At 35.4% G+C, this 18324-nt stretch overlaps 1 protein-coding gene across 1 annotated transcript in view; it reads right to left on the minus strand.

The window, feature by feature from the left end:
* Window positions 1–4082: 4082 nt before the first annotated feature.
* The window catches only part of LOC127653890 (gamma-aminobutyric acid receptor subunit gamma-3), a 232605-nt gene continuing 218363 nt past the window's right edge, over window positions 4083–18324 (minus strand). The window contains exons 6-9 of the mRNA XM_052140711.1: window positions 17901–18038; window positions 13363–13515; window positions 6352–6551; window positions 4083–4381 (exon numbers count right to left, since the gene is read on the minus strand). Coding sequence (XP_051996671.1) covers window positions 4103–4381; window positions 6352–6551; window positions 13363–13515; window positions 17901–18038 — 770 coding nt within the window. The 3' untranslated portion in view covers window positions 4083–4102. The remainder of the gene's footprint in view (window positions 4382–6351; window positions 6552–13362; window positions 13516–17900; window positions 18039–18324) is intronic.

An 18324-nucleotide genomic window follows, 5' to 3' on the forward strand; every position in this document is an offset into this window, starting at 1 on the left:
AAGGGCTAATACAGTTTTTTTTTTCTATTTCATTACTCAGAGTGCTTCTTCCTTGGAAATTAATGTGATAATTAGGCCACATAAAAAAAGTATAATTGGATTCAAACCCAGCATCTGACTTTCGGTAACTTGCAAGAACTTCTTGGAAATTCACATTTGCTTGATTTCTTGGGTGTGAAGAGCAAAACCATAAACTTGAATGATAACAAATCATTTTGAAGGTCTAGCACCACTAAAAACAGCTAATAATTATTGTACGCCATACTGAATTAACAGCTGCAATAACAACAATATGTTGAACCACTCACGGATTATCATCAAATAGAATTGCAAAATAGGTCAATAGTGAATTGACACCTTCAAGAAGCCACAACAAAGAAAAAAAAAATCACTATAGCATTATGAAATGCAAGAGGAGAATCGACTTGGCAGCAATTCACAGCACATGTCTGGTTATTCAGAATGCCATTAAGACAAATCCTAAAGAAGTGACTTGACACATTTTGTCTGAAGATGTTAAACATGTTGAACTAAAATAAGTACATATCAGTTGAGAAATCAAATGAAAACATGAATTCAAATATTAAAGATACAGATAGTTACAGTGGTAAATTACATTTTGATACCTTCTGTAGGTCAGAGCAGAATCTGGCACCAGGATGGTTGAATCCACAGACCACCACAGCGGTATCAAAACAGAAATGTTACATTAAAGAAAATGCTACAATCATTAAGGAATAACGCAGTATTGCCGCTGATGTGCATCATCCATTAACAAAATATGAAACAAAGTACATTATAATGAAAATCACATTAACGAAAAAACATTGAGATTGCCTCTGAATGTTTTCAGCGAGTATAATTCCTTTGGTAACGACTATAATTTGAAGCAGATACCCTCTAAATTAATCCATTTGTCGTTCTCCAATGGATCATCTCATACTAACACTGTGCAAGTGACCCTAAGGCAACACAGTAGCAAATCTTATTGTGGGTTTCAGTTTGGTTATGAGCACAGTGATTATGAAGGGTTCTTTACTGTAGTATGCTGAAGATTTTGTTTGATTATTAAAGGAATACCCTGCTGAAAAGACAAGCATTGCTTAAGTTGTGTTTTGGGTGCTGATCTTAACCAGCTTTATCAGATACTCTTCCACCAAATTCACCAGCTACTGTAGGTTTAGGTGTTGAAAAGAATGGCTATGCTGGTCCACCAGCACCACATCAGAATAATCCAGCCTAGACCATCATGAGAATTGCATGCTGGTTGAGATGGTCTTTTTAACAGGGATAGTTCACCCAAAAATGAAATTTCTGTAATAATATACTCTCCCTCATATTGTTCCAAAACCTGTATGACTTTCTTCTTATGCAGAACAAAAAAGGTGATGCTTTTAATAGCTCGGCCATCTTTTTAATACAATGGCAGTGGACGGTTCCTCACATTGAAGCTTAAAAAGGACCCATAATTACCATAAAAGTAGCTCCTGCAATTTGTGCATGTTCCAAGTATTGTGAAGACATACACAGTACTGGATAGATTTCTTCTGAAATGTAATCCAGTACTGATTAAAAATTCCACTATTTAAATTCTATTCAGTAATGTTACATTTTAGATTACATATTTTAGGTAGTCTAGTCTGATTACTTTTGGATTACTCATGCATATTTTGATGAAAATCTAATCATTCATTTGAAATGTTTTATGTACCAGTTAACACTCCCTTCATTAAACATTACTAAAAATGAAATCAAATAGAAACTTGCTATTTGTCAGTTGCTGAGTTAAACAAAGGTACCTAACTGGTTACAACAAATAAACACTTATGTTTCTCAAGATTAAAGACAATGACAAATGATTGTTTTTCTAATTTTAAGAGTAAGAAAAAGGGATTGGGATTTTTATTATCAAGATCTGAAATCAGTAAATTACACACTAGTTATTACCATGGCTAACTGGTAATCAATAGTGTAATCATATAATCCATATAATGTAATAGTAATATAATAGATGCTATTCCCTACAAAAATAAAAATGCATTTGTGCAATTCCACTGGGTCAAAGTTGCCAAATGGCAATATATCTATTTCTCCATTGTGGTACTGTGTTTCCATACAGCAACATTCATATATATATATATATACATATATATTTATATATATATTAGATCAGTTAACAACAACAACATCTAATTAACTTATCAAGCAACAATAAAATAAATAAATAAAAATACATCATGATGTAGAAAAACTTACCAAAATATGTTTATAGAGCAATTGTGGAGCACTTCAGCAGGTGTCTCCCCTGTAAGGGTCTTGGAGACAAAATCAAATGTCATGTGGCTTAAAAGCTACATATTATTGGTAACTTTAAAGACTGACATTTAATTTTTTAACAGTGCATTATGTTGTAGTTTTTTCTGCAAGGTGAGAAAGTAGTTTCCATTTGGCTACACCCTACCATACAGGGTTAAGTTTTAAAGTGAGGTACGATGCATGCACTGACATTGTATTGAAAAGTTGGACCGTAATATTCTTTAAACATCTGTGTTCTGCATAAGAAAGAAAGTCATATGGGTTTGGAATGAAAAAAATTTCCTTTGTCGTTTGTACAATTTGTATATTAGAGTAGTTCATCCAAAAAAAAATTAAAAATGTATCCTCTACTTGCACCCTTACAGTTTTTAAGCAGAACACAGGAGAACAAAACACAAAATTTTGTATCATGTTTAGAGCATGACAGCCCCAATTACAATCACATTCAGTAAATTATGACAACATTTTCATTTTGGGGTGAACAATTCCTTTAAGTGTACAGTTATACTCAACCTGCAAGTGTTCACAAAGACGCTACCAAACATACTGGCCATATCAGAGGGTGGGGCACATGAGGTTAGAATAAGTTAGAATAATAAATGTGATTTCTATAAATAAATGCTGCTGGGAGCTTAAGGAACTGTGAAAAAAAAATATACATGGTTTCCTCTGTTGATTTTGCTATGCTTGGTGTAGATATGCCAACTTGGGCAGGACTGAAGAGTGAGAATCCAGGAAACTTATGATCCATCTTATGCATGCAATTTTTAACTAATGCTAAAAGATTTAAGCATTTAAAATCAAAACATAATGTAATATATCATAATTAAAATTTTTATTAACCTCTATTTGTGGAAAAATTATGATATAAAAATCTAGAAATAAAGGCAAACATTTGCAATCTACATACTATTTAACATTCCAAATATTCCACAAAAGATCTAATGTATTCTCTTGCCATTATTGTGCTGATTCAGGGTAGAGCTGTATATGATCATAAAACATGCAGTGATAATGGATTTATAAAGGCCAAATGCATCAAAATAATGGGTGACAATGAGTATAACTTAAACTCGAATAAACTCCAAAGTAAAATCATCAGCGGTCAGTCAAGACCAGATGACGCTCCTGCCATCATTTGAAATTTCTCTGCCTGATGGCTTCTCCTCCAGTGGAAGGCACTATAGATGGCTCAGAAAGCTCTGCTTACATGAAAGCCAGTCTGGTTTTGACTGATGGCTAGATGACTATGTGTATATCATGTGAATTATCAACCAGGATTGTAGGAGACACTGAAAATTAGAGGGTCACATGCTATTCAAGGCCTTATTTTTTCTCGCGCTGTCTTGGCATAAGGATTTTTCGCACCTTGGACTTCTTACAGTTGCTCTCTCACCCATACATAAAAAGATGAGATTTTGTGAGAGGAACGTTGTGAATCATTTTCCCTGGTACCTGAAGAACAAAAGGCAAAGATTTCTGCCAGAGAAATGCAACCAGATAAAGAGCTTGTGGCAATGTCCTTCCTGACTATATAAAGCCAACAGCCTGGCTTTAAGGGTTTTGATATCTGTTGAAGCTTTCTGTAGTAGCGTCTAACCCTCATTTTTCAAGAATCTCATCATAACCTACTGCAGAAGTCTTGACTGACCACAGCTGTATTCTGGCAACTGGTATCCTCTCTTTTAACATACCTTGAAAGGTCTTGGTTCAGTCTGTTCTTCGTTTCTGCTCAAACAAAACCATAAGTAAAGTTCTTTGCATCGTAAGGTGTGTGTTGGGAATGCTAAAGATACAAGTAGCCTACCCAGTAGACGATGTTGAACAAGAGGAACGAGGTGGGAAAGAAGACACGAGAGTATGCATCTAGTTCCAAAATGTCTATATGTGCACGGCCCTTTCGCCACGATCCATCTTTGCACTCTTCATAGCAGCAGAAGAAACTCTGGCAGTCTTTTCCATCCAGGCACTCATATACGCAGGCATCATCAAACTCCTGCCAGTACATGGAGTTGTTGAGGGTAATGACTGTGGGAGGAGGCCCTACATCCAACACGGAGTAGTTCTGTTGGACAAAGACAACATCCTGTTACAAGCTGAAGAGCTCTTCATTTGCAATGTGCATCCCAAAACTCATTTTACCAATGCAAATGGAGTCATACATTTGAAATTGTTTTGCATGTACTGAAGAAAAACATTTCTTAGGGATCTCATCTATGTTGTGAGCAAAACAAATCCTTCAGAGTGGGTTGTCAGTCAAAATATAACATCCTGGCATCTTTATAGAGATTCCCACTTGAACTAACAGTGTTCTATCCAGTGGAAAGTCAAGCACAACATCAGTTGTTTTCAATGGCAGGTACAATGCCCTCAGAATCTCAATGGCGGTTGTCTATATCCTTAAATCCTTACCTCAGAATACTTTCAGACACATTACTCTCACAACGTAAAAATCTCTAACAGCATTCGGCCAGTTTTCTGTTCTTATTGCCGGTTATTCATCTAATCATTGAGATGTAACAAGGAAAGCATGGTAATTACAGCACTGAAAGATAATCTATTTGAGAACACCTATAGGGTAATATTTGTTTTGTATAAAATTGTGATGGTAATTCTCCTTGCTTCTCAGTAGAGATAAGATCTAATGAAAATTAGTGATCAGAGAGAGATAAATAATTTCAACTGCAGAGCTTGCTACTGGAGAAACTCTCTGTATAAAAAGTAAGATGTGCTCGCTCAACCATAATATAGCATCACATTACACTGACAGACAAAGAATAACAACGGCAGCCTAATGAAATCATATTTGCATACAATACCATCTCGAGAGTTCCGTCTCTATCAAAAACATTTGGGAGATGGGACTGGGCCAGATGTTGACCTCTATCAGCATATTTTGGGTAGTAATGATATACCATATATTTAAACAGCATAAATTAATACACTGTTATGAAAGAAATAATAGACCTCTGATAGAGGAATTAGCACAGTCTGTCACATTGGATGGGCAGGTAATGCTCTCATCTCGGAAAACTACTGATTTAATGGCTTCCCCGACAATGCTAATATCCAGCATACTCTTAGGAAAAAAAGGTACCGTTTAAGGTATAAGGACTGTCAATGGGGTGGTACCCTCAAGGGTTGAAGCCTTTTCAGCAAGCATTGCCCATAAACATGTTATACACACATGGGATATTACAAGAAACATTACATGATATTCATAATAAGTGTTTGAAATGTCACCAACAGAATTGTCTCAATAGAACATCTCATTATGTTTATTAAATTATTGTTTTTAAATTATTTTTTATGTTTTGGAATATATAGTTAACATGCTATAGCCAATTGATGAATATTTTAAAATTTTGTCTATAAATATATATATATAGCACCATTTTATTACAAATGTCTATTGAGACAGTTCTATTGGTGACATTTAAAATACTGATTATGTAAATACCATGTAATGTTTTTTTAAAAGTTCATATTTAATTTTATGTTGTTTGACTGTGTAGAACTTTGAATTGTAAATTAGAAAATTATGTGTCCCATCATCCCAATTCAAATTTCAATGCAACATCCTGTGGAACAAAGTCAATTAAATTAAAATTTTCTCTCATAAATTGAAAGGGAGTCAATAGTTCACAGTAAAATAAAAATTATGTCATGATTCACTCACCTTGATGTTGCTCCAACCCTATATGACTTTATTTCTTGAACACAAAAGGGTATGTTAGCCTCAGACTGAGGCTAACATACCATTCACTGCTAGCATCTTTTTCCCATAAAATGAAAGTGAATGGTTCTGAGGTTGTTATTCTGCTGGACATCTCCTTTTGTCCATGAAAGAAAGTCACAGGGATTTGAAACAGCATGAGGATGAGTAAATGATGACAGAATCTTTTTAATTTTGCCCCACATTGATATCAGAGCATATTATGTTAACACAGAGCAGGATGCATCTCTTTCTCATTAAAAAACAGCATCAATTCACAGTCTGTGGTTGATTTATTTATTAGAGAACATGATGCCTACCGATCTTTTTGTCTTGTTGCAGGTTGATCTGCGAGCACTGTAGGAGTAATAATTGAGTGTGGCATACTCCATGAGAGCCGCAAAAACAAACAGGAAACACACGGTGACGAAAAGGTCCATTGCTGTGACATAAGACACTCTGGGTAGCGATGTCCTTGCCACTGTGCTGAGCGTTGTCATGGTTAATACTGTTGTTATTCCTGCATAATCAAAAGATAATATTAGATGGAAATGCTGCAACAAGGGAAATGCACGCTAATGGAAAAATATTAGCTAAATCATCTAAAGTGTATGCTGACATGGTTAGCTGGTGTAAAATGCAGTTTTATATCTCTGCAGAGTACAAAACATCTTTTATAATCTCCAAGCAAATTACATGTTGCATTTTCACCAAGCAGACTTGATTATGCTCCACCAAAGAGCTACACCATTGACGTGGTATTACCAATCACCATACATCACCACTATTGCAAATTATTTTTGTTCAGAATAAATAAAATACAATAAAATAATGGTTACACTAATATGTTGTTTTTGTCTTGAATTTGACACATTTCCAGTTGCTGTTGTCATTCTCTTGAACTTGGTAGGAACAGAGAAACCTGCAAATTGAAAATGCCACCCACACAAACACCTTGAATCATAGATGCATGCAGACATTCTTAGCTCAACTCTTACATGGACATTTAGAGTTGCTTCTGAGATCTAGTGACTGTGCCCCTGTTTTGCAAGGGTTTCTATGGAAACAAGCAAGCTTTGTCTATTTCAGACATACAGTAAATCTCGCACTCCATTTCATTTAACTCTGCTGTTGCTGGCCACAGCAATTACCTGCATATGTAAGACTGACATCTCCTGATACAGAACTTAGTTAAATGAATGCCTGCCTTCATTAAAAAAAGCTGTGAATAAACTACAGTATATATATATATATATATATATATATATATATATATATATATATATATATATATATATATATATATATTCATAAACTGTTTAGCTCCATTCTAGTCTAATCAGTTCTCTAATCGGGCTATAAAATGTTTAAGAATGGCATAATAACTGACTGGATATTAAAACTATTGTGCCGCTGTTTCCTGTTGTCATCAAGTATGGTTTGCAGGTTGAAAATGCTAATAATGATTAGTGATGGGAATTAAATGAACCCGGTACTGATTCCTCTTAATGGTTCATGTTCCATTACTGATTATTCAATTACTTTTGAGGAAAAAATATACATTCTGATTGGATTTACTGCCCTCAGGAACTTGTTAACAAATGATAAGATGATTTCACAATTTAGGGTAGATTCTTGCAAAAGGTGTGAACACAGATTTTCTTTTTTTTACACAGTAATTATTGTGATTTAAGTCACACAAGCCTTAAGTGAAAATGAACACAGTAACAGATTTTGGCTAATTTCGAGTGGGATATGATGAAACAAATGACCAGGTACAGTACGTTTTTCATTCACTAAAAGAACCAGCTAATAAGAATCATTCTTTAGGGAGGTAGCGCTTTATGTTTTGCAGAGTATATTCAATAGAACCGGCTCCTAAGAGTAATTCGTTCGAGAATTGAACTACACTGGTCACATTGTGTGTTTTGGACTGTATATTCAAAAGAACCAGCTCCTAAGAGTCATTCGTTTGAGAATTGAACTACACAGGTCATGTTGTGTGTTTTGCACAGTTTATTAAAAAGAAATGTCTCATAAGATTAATTTGTGAATCTGATTCCTCTGGTAATGCTGAAAGTTTTGTACTCTCTTGTTTACTTTATACTTGTTTTAATGTTTTTTTTCAATCCTCTTAACCTTTCATAAGTGAGACAGAAAGGTAACAAAAAAAAACTCAAACTTTGTTTTTTGATGGACTACAAAGGTTCTTCTAAGGTTCTGATTTCAGCCTCAGGCTATTCCTCAGCATGGCCAAAAAGTTCTTCCAAATTCAAAACCTAAATACCTCTGACTTAAGAAGGTTCCATTAGGGACCAAAATGCTTCTTTCAAATAACCACCCCATAGGAGCCTAGTTGCTCTCTAAGGCTTTGCACATAAATCCATTCTCAAATCCGAGATTTAGAACTGAACTGTCCGCAAGTGATCAAAACAGATACATTTGTTCAGACAGTGTTGTCAATATTATGTATGCTATATGTACAGTACATAGGTTGCCATAGTGATGACTTAAGCGTCAATGCGACACCAAAAGATATAAGTACGGAAGACTGTTTCCGCAATGTCCAAAAAAATTATTTCTCATTATTTTTGGATAATATCTCAATTTCAAGTCTCTCGTTTGGAAGGATGCGTCCTCCGGAGGTCGCATTTATTGGCCGCATACGTCATCGTGGCTGTCTCGTTTCAGAAAAGTGAGTAGGAAACTACGAATGCAGCCATCAAATGCAAAATTCTTTGGAGGATGTATGCGGTGTATCCTTCGTGGGCACTCATAACCCACAATACTTTGCTTTAACGGAAATGTCAAAAAAGATTTTTACGCCAATTTCCTCGGAAATATGATGTTCAAACGCAAGGAGTGTTAATTCCCAAGTTGAAGTACCTCTGTAGATGGGTACAGAGTATATAATATGTATAATTATATTAATATATCATTAAAATAAAGTATTAGACTAAAAGTACACCTGTAAAATCTATTTTCTTTTCTCTTTACATCATTATAACTCTTCTAAAATGTACCTCATACGTTCCCTTCTAAAGGGACTTTGTTCCCTTCTCACTCAAATTGCTCATGCTTGTTAAAGAGTGGCGTGCTGTCATAGCAACCATGTTATGTGTCGTTTGTCTTACGAAGGCCGTCTCGTTTAAAGGAGGACACTCGGTATACAGCAGCCTTCAAAGGAAGCATCCTACCTAACATGCAACCTTCAAAACGACACACAGCCAACATCTAATTGAGATATCTCAATATTTTGAGAAAATATCTCATTATTTTGAGATATCTCAATATTTAAATATATATATATATATATATATATATATATATATATATATATATATATATATATATTTTTTTTTTATGGTGGAAACAGGCTTCCAAACATAAGAGAGTAGTTGTCATCTTGGAAAAGATAGAGGCATTATTGCAGTATATAAACATTCATTGATATTCTGTGTCCAAAACCACTCACTTGTTCACTTATACACTAATCAATACATAATGAATGCCACAAGTGAGCGAACATATGTGAATACAAACAGATGTAGACACTACTGAGCTTTGTATATGGCATTTACAGTGACACTGAATAATGAAGAAACTATTTTGAAATCAGATCTGGTGGTTTATTCTGAGACTAAAATCTGATTTTAATTGGATTTATAGAATGGAATCCTTTATTTTGGTCACACATTATACACACAGTTTTGTGCATATATACAGTGACATTTATTCGTTTTTCACATACCAGCTAAGCTGGGGTCAGAGTGCAGGGTCAGCCATGATATGGCGCCCCTGGAGCAGAAAGGGCCTTGCTCAAGGGCCCAACAGTGGCATCTTGGTGGTGCTGGGGTTTGAACCCCTGACCTTCCATGAGCCACCACTGCCCCCACATCACATTTATATCTTACCTGACATTTAGGAATAACTTGCATTGGTGTAGCTCAATATAGTTAAGTTGGTGTAGTAATATTTGACTTTAACAAAGACAGTTAAATTAGATGTTACGATATAAAGTACAGTATAAAGACTCCATCGATCAACTGGATGCCTTTAAATCAAATCTCTACTTTTTCTCATGCTCCCTTTCTGGTGTAATATCTTCTTTTGTTAGACAGATTAATTGCATTCATCCTTCTTTTCCTTCCCACAGTGTGTTGCCAGTTTATTTATTTTCTTCCAAACATAGATTGTGCAGGGCTCTGTCGCTTTCCATAGTTTCTTAGTATTTAGCTGCATGATCTGTGTAGATAACCAGTTTATGTCAATGTGTGATCCTGGTGTTTTGACCATCACTGATCCTGCTTGTTTTCGAGGGAATACTCAGGGAGCACCATCTCAGGCCACACTGATCTGTGCTATGCTCAGAGCAAATGTAACAAGACAACCTAAGAGTGGTATGCTAAGAATGAATGTTATACATCAAGTCTTTAGAAATATACTTTGATAATGTTACATAATTAATGCAGACACTGCAAGTAAAGAATGAGTGACAAATTCACTAAACAGTGTTGCCACTTTAGCCAAAAACCTAAAAAAACGACTATCAGGGCAACGACCTGCGGCTCATTCACAAACTATCTGCAGTCCAACTGGACCAGGATGCCATATCTCGGTAGTCTGGTGCATTCTCTGCAAACTAGCAATGTGAACCACCTTGCAAGATGGGTAATTGCACTACATAAATTGCGTTCAGCACAGATTTTTGGGCCATGTTTACACCATTACCTAATTTGATTCATTCCTTAAATTAATTAGGTAATAAAACAATGCAGATAAACAGGTTAAAAGTGGGTGCAATTCATTCTTAGTGAATTCACTGCTTTAGTCATAAACATTAGTACATAATCCTTGAGCAGCATCTTTCATTTAGTATTGTGGAGATAGTCAGTGGAAATGTAACATCATGGATTAAACAAAACCACTATTAGAAAATATAAATAACAGGTGTAACTGAAATTAATTGAAAACAACTGATAAAATGGATGAAAATGAAAAAAAAAAAGAGAAATTACCTTACAATAGTGACATTAACCAGGACAGGACATGGATTTAAACCAGGAAACTATAAAGAAACGAGTAAAGCAAAAAATAAAATAAAATAAATAAACAGATAAAGGACTTTCCTGAAATGAGAACAAACAAACTAAAAGGTTGATGAATAACTTTCAAGAAAACACAAAATAATTTTCATGCTTGCTTTTATAAACACACATATATAATAACCAAAAACTTGCAGACAGAATTCTCATGTTTTGAATTTATTTGTGAACTTATTTAGGTGAAATGTTAAGCTTTATGTTTATGAAAAATGCTAAACATATAAAGAAAAATATTCTCTTCATGGGACACACACACTGGGAGTATTCATTTAAAGCAGGGGTCTTCAACCATTTTCAAGCAGAGGACCCCACGCTATGTAGAGAGATGGAGCAGGGACCCCATTGCATGTTGTCTGAAAATTGAGTGTTGCATTTTATTCCTATAAAAACTGTTATAAGGTTACTGATAGGCCTATACCTGGAGTCTTCATCTCATGTAATTACCGTTAATTTCTGTAGGAGTGAAACTTTGTGATGAGGAATAAATTACTGTATGCTCCTTTAATTATGTTGATTTGACAGTCACCATCATTGTAGATTAATAATCTCATACTTACTTATTATGTATATGTAATATGTCTAAATATATAAAATCAAATCACTTTTTTGTCACACGACCATATACACAAGTGCAACAGTAAGTGAAAGTCTTGTGTGCAGTTCCGAGCAACATAGCAGTCATGACAGTGATGAGACATATACCAATTACAATAAACAACATGTTTACACAACACAATTTACATATCAAATGTACACATAATTACACAACACAATATTATTACTATATAACAACTACTATATTTTTATATACTCTTTATTTTATTTGTATTCTATATTATGTGTATGGTTTACTGTACATTGTTTATTATTATTGTGTTGTGTAAATATGTCGTTTATTGTAATTGGTATATGTCTCGTCACTGGCATGACTTCTATGTTGTGTGACAGTAAAGTGATTTGATTTTATATATTTAGACATATTACATATACATCTTAAGTAAGTATAGGCTATTGTACTGAAAGCAAAAATCAACTAATAATACAAGAAACTGTAGGCTGACATCCACACATGTGTGAGTGCAGGGAGAAATTGCGAGTGTGAGACGATATCTGTGTTCCGCGACTGCTAACGGGTCCATGAATAACGTATAATGTGCGAGTCAGGGCAGCCGGTGAAGTACCCCCCCCCCCAGGATAAGATGGTGCCCCCCTAGGGAGTTGGTGCACTACACAGACTGTGTAATATGCATATACTTAGCAGCGATACTGTCTTTTGCTTGTGTGCGAGTGATCATAACGAGTGCCGGTGTTGGATCAAACAACAATTTGCGGACCCCCCGCGGTAGGGGTCTGTAGACCCCCTGTTGAAGACCCTTGATTTAAAGTGATCGTTCACCCAAAAATGTATATTCTCTCATCATTTACTCAACCTCATGCCATCCCTGATGTGTATTACTTTCTTTATTCTGCAGAACACAAATTAAGATTTTAATAGACGAATATTTCAGCACTGTAGGTCCACACAATGCAAGTGAATGGGTGCAAAAAATTTTAGCTCCAAAATCCATATAAAGGCAGCATAAATGTAATCCATAAGACTCCAGTCCTTAAATCTATGTCTTCAGACACAATATGATAGGTGTGGGTAAATACCAGATCAATATTTAAGTAATTTATTTATCATAAATTCTCTTCCCTGCCCATTAGGGTCTATATGCACGAAGAATGTGAATAATCAAAAACAGAAGGAGAATGTGAAAGTGAAGTGGAGATTGACTGAGCAGGGAGGAGAATTTATAGTATAAAAATTACTTAAAAGTTGATTTCTCACCTATCATATTGCTTCTGAGGATATGGATTTAACAAACAGAGTTGTCTGAAGTACTTCTACGTTGCCCTTATGTGGATTTTGGAGCTTAAAAATTTTGGCACCCATTCACTTGGATTGTCTAGACCTACAGAGCTGAAATATTCTTCTAAATCTTTGTTAGTGTTCAGCAGAAGAAAGTCATCTTGGATGGTATGAGGGTAAGTCAATGATGAGAGAATTTAACTTTTTGGGTGAAATAAATACTCCAAAACGTTTTGTGTGTAAAGGGCCAAAGTAGCTTCAAAATTTTGACAAAATGACTAGGAGTTTATTACTGTTCATTAAAAAACAAATATCAAGTCACATATGGATATATGAATGACACAATGTTGGGTGTCTGGATTCATTTCATGTACCTAGTGCTGTTCTGGCTGGAGTTGCATCTTTTTTTATCCAAAAGGAGACCCAAGACAGAACGACAGTTAGTATGCAGGGGATATAGGTCTGAATTGTGAAGTATCCCATTCGTCTGCTTAGGTCAAAATATACAGTCATCACCACATAGTCACCTGGAAAAAGAATGACAAAAAGATTGCAAATGAAACCTATCTGTTATGGTTAAGAAAACTTGTACAAAGATGAAAACTACAAGTTAAAAATAAAATGAAAATTACTCTGAAACTATAAATGTGCATTACAATAAAAATTAAAACTGAAGAGAAAATTACAGTAATACTTTATGTAGGTTTCAAATTTTCAGTCAATGCTGGGTGGTCTGATTTAGTAAACAATCTGCCCCCAGCCTGACTTCTGACTATTGGTGTATTCTGCCAAAAATGTCTGACTACCCAGAAAGGTTCCGTCTGATTAACATGCAAAATAACACATTGTTTTTGTATTTGGAATTTAGGGGCAGGTAAATCTGAAATCAATGACAATAAATAACCATTGCATCCTGGTCTGATGTGCGAGTTTATACATTTATATGAGCATTGCAAAGGTTTTGCAAAACTGAAATTACATGCTTCATTACACGATGAAGCACAAAACCGAGCAAAATGAGGTTGTAATCTGTTGAGGTTTTGAAGGTGAATTTTAGATGGAGGTTTTAATATGTAAAACGTACCTCCCTTACCTAACTTTACCCTAAACCTAACCAATAGTGTCCGAAAAAATAAATGAGAGTTTAACAAAACAGACATTCATATGCTTAACCAACGCATAACCCTAACCGATAGTGTTTTAAAATGCTAATTAAAAAGAAGAAGAAAAAATAAGAAAACTAGTTTTTCCTGTTGCTTCTATGCCACCTCCAACCAGGCCATTGAGGTCAAGGTTCGACGCTCTATCAGGTGAGCTACCAACCAAGCTAATGACACAGCAATAAGTGTGTTTATGTAGGTGGGTCTGTAATACAAGTGTTTTTCAAATCACGTGTTAAAGTAAAAGTGTTTTAATATCATAGCATACCCGGGTGAGTAATAGACTGAAAAATACGTTTTATAAATGTAAAATCAGCAATTGTACTCATGATTTGTGTTACAATGATTAAAACACACAGTTGTTGTAGCGCTATATTCATTTCAGCAGGAAACTGCAGCAAAACCTAGAAAGTGGCATGTGCAAGTCAGTTTGCAAAAATGTATATAGAGTAACATTCGATGAGTCCAGGTTGAACCATTATGTAGCAAAGTGGTTACAGCAAACAATGGTGCAGCTATTGTAATGACATTATACATTAAGATAGAGTCTCATTTTGTTGATCCAAATGGCCACAAAAAACCTCTCAAATGCATTTTTAAGACTATATGCTATTTACTGCACAAATATGGAAAATCCAACAACTAGTTGTTATCCGATGTGGGCCATCTGACCCAAGATCTGAGCGGATCCACTTCATGCTGCTGAATCATTAATGCTCTGTATATGCAATAATGATGGTAGTTACAATTTGAGCAAAATGAAGCAGCAATGGCACATTTATAGCCTATTCCCTTGTCAGCAGGTACTGCGGCTTTGTTGTTATGACTTTGATGAAACATTATTTATGTAACATTAAAAATAACTAAAAATAAACACCAAAATGCAAAACTAATTAAAAATAAAAACTACTGAAATTTAACAATGTAAAGTGATTTATTTTGTTTGCTAAAAGCTGATTTTTATTAATATTACTCAAACATACAGGCAATTTTTTTAACTAGTCCTCATGTTTTCAAACAATATATCAAACCATTTAAACCTAAAACATTTTATTTGCTCTGACAACAGAAAACGTCTTGGTTACTTGGAATGGAACCCTGGTTCCCTGAGTGGGAACAAGATGCTGCATAATCGTTATGGGACAAGTCTGAGTGTCATGTGGTCTAAAGCCTTATACAATTGTGCCAATTTTTGTACCATCGAGTTCTGCAAGAAGGCACAAGCCTATGCAGCTACTAGAGAGTATGGCCAGCAACACAGTGTATCGTTCCCACTCAGGGAACCTCTCATTGGAATATGCCAATGAGATTCTTTGCTTGGACACCGACATACCCGTTGCGGCCACTAAAGCACACAAACAACTAGCTAGTACCTTCAACATAAACTCGCAGTGCCCGAACTGGGCAAAGCATATGTAACCTTTCATGCAAATGGAGGAGGATAGAAAGCCTGAAAATGTATGGTCTGCAAGCTAAATTACATTGAAATAACCTTGGGCAAGTAGCCCAAATGAGGTCTTAACATGACCCTTGAACACCCTAGAACAAAATCCATACATAAGGGATTGATCGACAGGGCATGCAAATCACTGACTCTCTTAAACAATGCCAATGTCACTAGCTGGGCCATTTTAAGTGTCAAAAACATATCAGTGATTGTTGTCAAGTGCTCAAGCAGAGCACACGAAAGCGCCTCTAAAACAACAAATAAATCCCAGAAAGGAAAGCGGATGGGACGAAAAGATCTAAGCCTGCATACACCGTGCATAAAATGAGAAACAAGTGAATTCTACCAACAGAGACTCCATCGATAACTCCAGCACGTACTCAGCATAACAATGGGCATCGCTCAAGCGCCATCAGCCAATAAATTGGTGTGATTGTACAAGGGCTTCAGACCACGTGACACTTAGACGTGTCCAATAGTGTTTACAAAGCTTGAGTTCCTGTGAAAGGGAACAATGGTGACTTTACATTAGGGTTCTTACTGAAAATTATGGGTGAGTGAGATCCATTGTAACCCACATGAAAAGCAATCCTATTTATCACTGAGTCTAACTTTACAGCATTTGATATAAAAACAAAAAAAAAAACACTAATAACTAAACATTAAGTACAAATGTTTTGACAAACATTGTGTTTATTATCAAGTAAAATTTTTCACAAATGTGAAGGCCGTTCTAACTACTCTTCTGTTTTTGAAAAGCCAGCTTATTTTCTTTCATTTTTAAAACCAACCTTGAAAATACCCTGACACTCACTTTGATTATATTAGGCAGGTTGACATTTGATATACTTGAGGGCTTTTTTCAGGGTTTAGACAGAACAGAAATAATAAGAAATAAAATGTGAGTGAAGAAAATACAACATGCAAAATCTCTTAATTCAAGAAATATTCTTGTCAGCCAACAGTGCTTTGTGTTCAAGAACCATCCGTCGAATTAGACATTAAACCGAGGTACTGACTCTCTGTGGTCGTTAAAAATCCCAGGATAGTTCTCATAACGAGTAGAAGGTGTAAACCAAATTCCCCCATATCAATCATGGCCTCCTAATAATCCACATCCATAAATTGGCTCTGTTACTCTACTCTCTCCTCTCCGCCAACAATGTGGAGGCCCCAGGCAATTACCTGCTGCTAAGTATTTAGTGAATGACTACATGTGTTGCAGCTAAACAGTCTTCTAAATCCAGTCATTATTTATTTACAATAGTGGTATATTTGGTTGCATTGAGAGGTTTTGTGTTTGAAATGTTTGAAACCATCTTTTCTCTTTTATGTGGCACTGACACTGTGAACCTTGAAGTCATCATTACTGTTTTCTCTAAAGGTCTAAACCAAGCTTTTTCACTTGACCTTCTGTAGAGGTGTCAAATTTGAACATTTATTCAATGGTAAATAGGTTGATCTATTTTCACAGGCTGAGAAAAAGCAGAGTATGAAATCTTGCAAATAACTAGACAAAGGCATTTGTTTTGCCTGTTTCTTCGTAGTTTTTTTTTTACGGGAATGAAACAAGGCTGTGAGGGATAGACTTTCAGTCTCGTCAATGAATTGTACAGTTGTTTAAAGCGTTTATGGATTGTTCTGTTGATGAAAAAAAATCTTTCTAAGAAATTTCAGTAGGAAAATACAATAGACAAAATGAATAGTGGAAAATTAGACGTGATCTAGGAGCTTTTTGATAGCTGTATACAATGCATGACATTGAAGGGAGGGTAAGTCTATCCATTACAACCTCGTTTTCATTCCTGTAAAAAAATCAAAGATGGAGCTACTGTGAATAATGTCTATCGGTCTACACTTAAATTCAAGACTTAAATTCAGCCAAGCTAAAACTTGTTTTTCACATGCAGAAAATGTGGTAGATGTAATAGAAAGCCCCAAATCAGGTTTCTGGGTAATGTTTATGCTGTTTAAAGCTGTTTTTTTCTCCACAGAATGGAACTATAATATAACATCGATTTGCAGCAATACATGCCACCCCATTCCAGTTTAATAGATTTGGTATTTGAATGTACTAAGAGTAACTAAGCCCTGAGAAAATGCCACCCAAAAGCTAAAACTTGGTGCTTTAACAGATGTGACATTTAAACAACCTACAATCCCTCTCACCAAGTTTCTAGCCACGAAATATGTACAATAATTGTTCATCAAGATCAATGTCTAATAAATAATCCCGGTTCTCTCATTGACTTTAATATCAATTAAAAGTAAACCTGTATACAATAGAGCAGCAGAAAGCAATTACCTGCTGTTGTCTTAATTATGTCTGTGGTGTTCCTCAAGCCCATAAAGTCAAACTGATAAAGTCTCCATAACTTCTGATCAGCAGCTTCCACAGAGTTCTTTCTCCACTTGTAAATCATTTCATCTCGTGGGTATCCATCTGTAATTACAAAGAGCAGAAGCCAGTAACCTCTAGTGCCCCCTTTACTTGTAATGGATGCCTGAGTGCAGCCCAGTGTCAGCCAGAGAAACTGCAGCTCAGACCATGCTAATAAAACACAGATCACATGCACAGGAAAGGTGGATGCAGAAAGAGAGCAAGTAAATTAGGATTTTAGTTTGATTATACAAAGCATCTGTCTTAGTGCTGACACCCAACCTCTCGATGTATCTTGTGCACAATTTGTGGCCCAGAAATGGGTTTTATAAACTTGTGGATTTGATAA

Source organism: Xyrauchen texanus, chromosome 13, assembly GCF_025860055.1.
Source record: "Xyrauchen texanus isolate HMW12.3.18 chromosome 13, RBS_HiC_50CHRs, whole genome shotgun sequence".
Lineage (NCBI taxonomy): Eukaryota > Metazoa > Chordata > Actinopteri > Cypriniformes > Catostomidae > Xyrauchen > Xyrauchen texanus.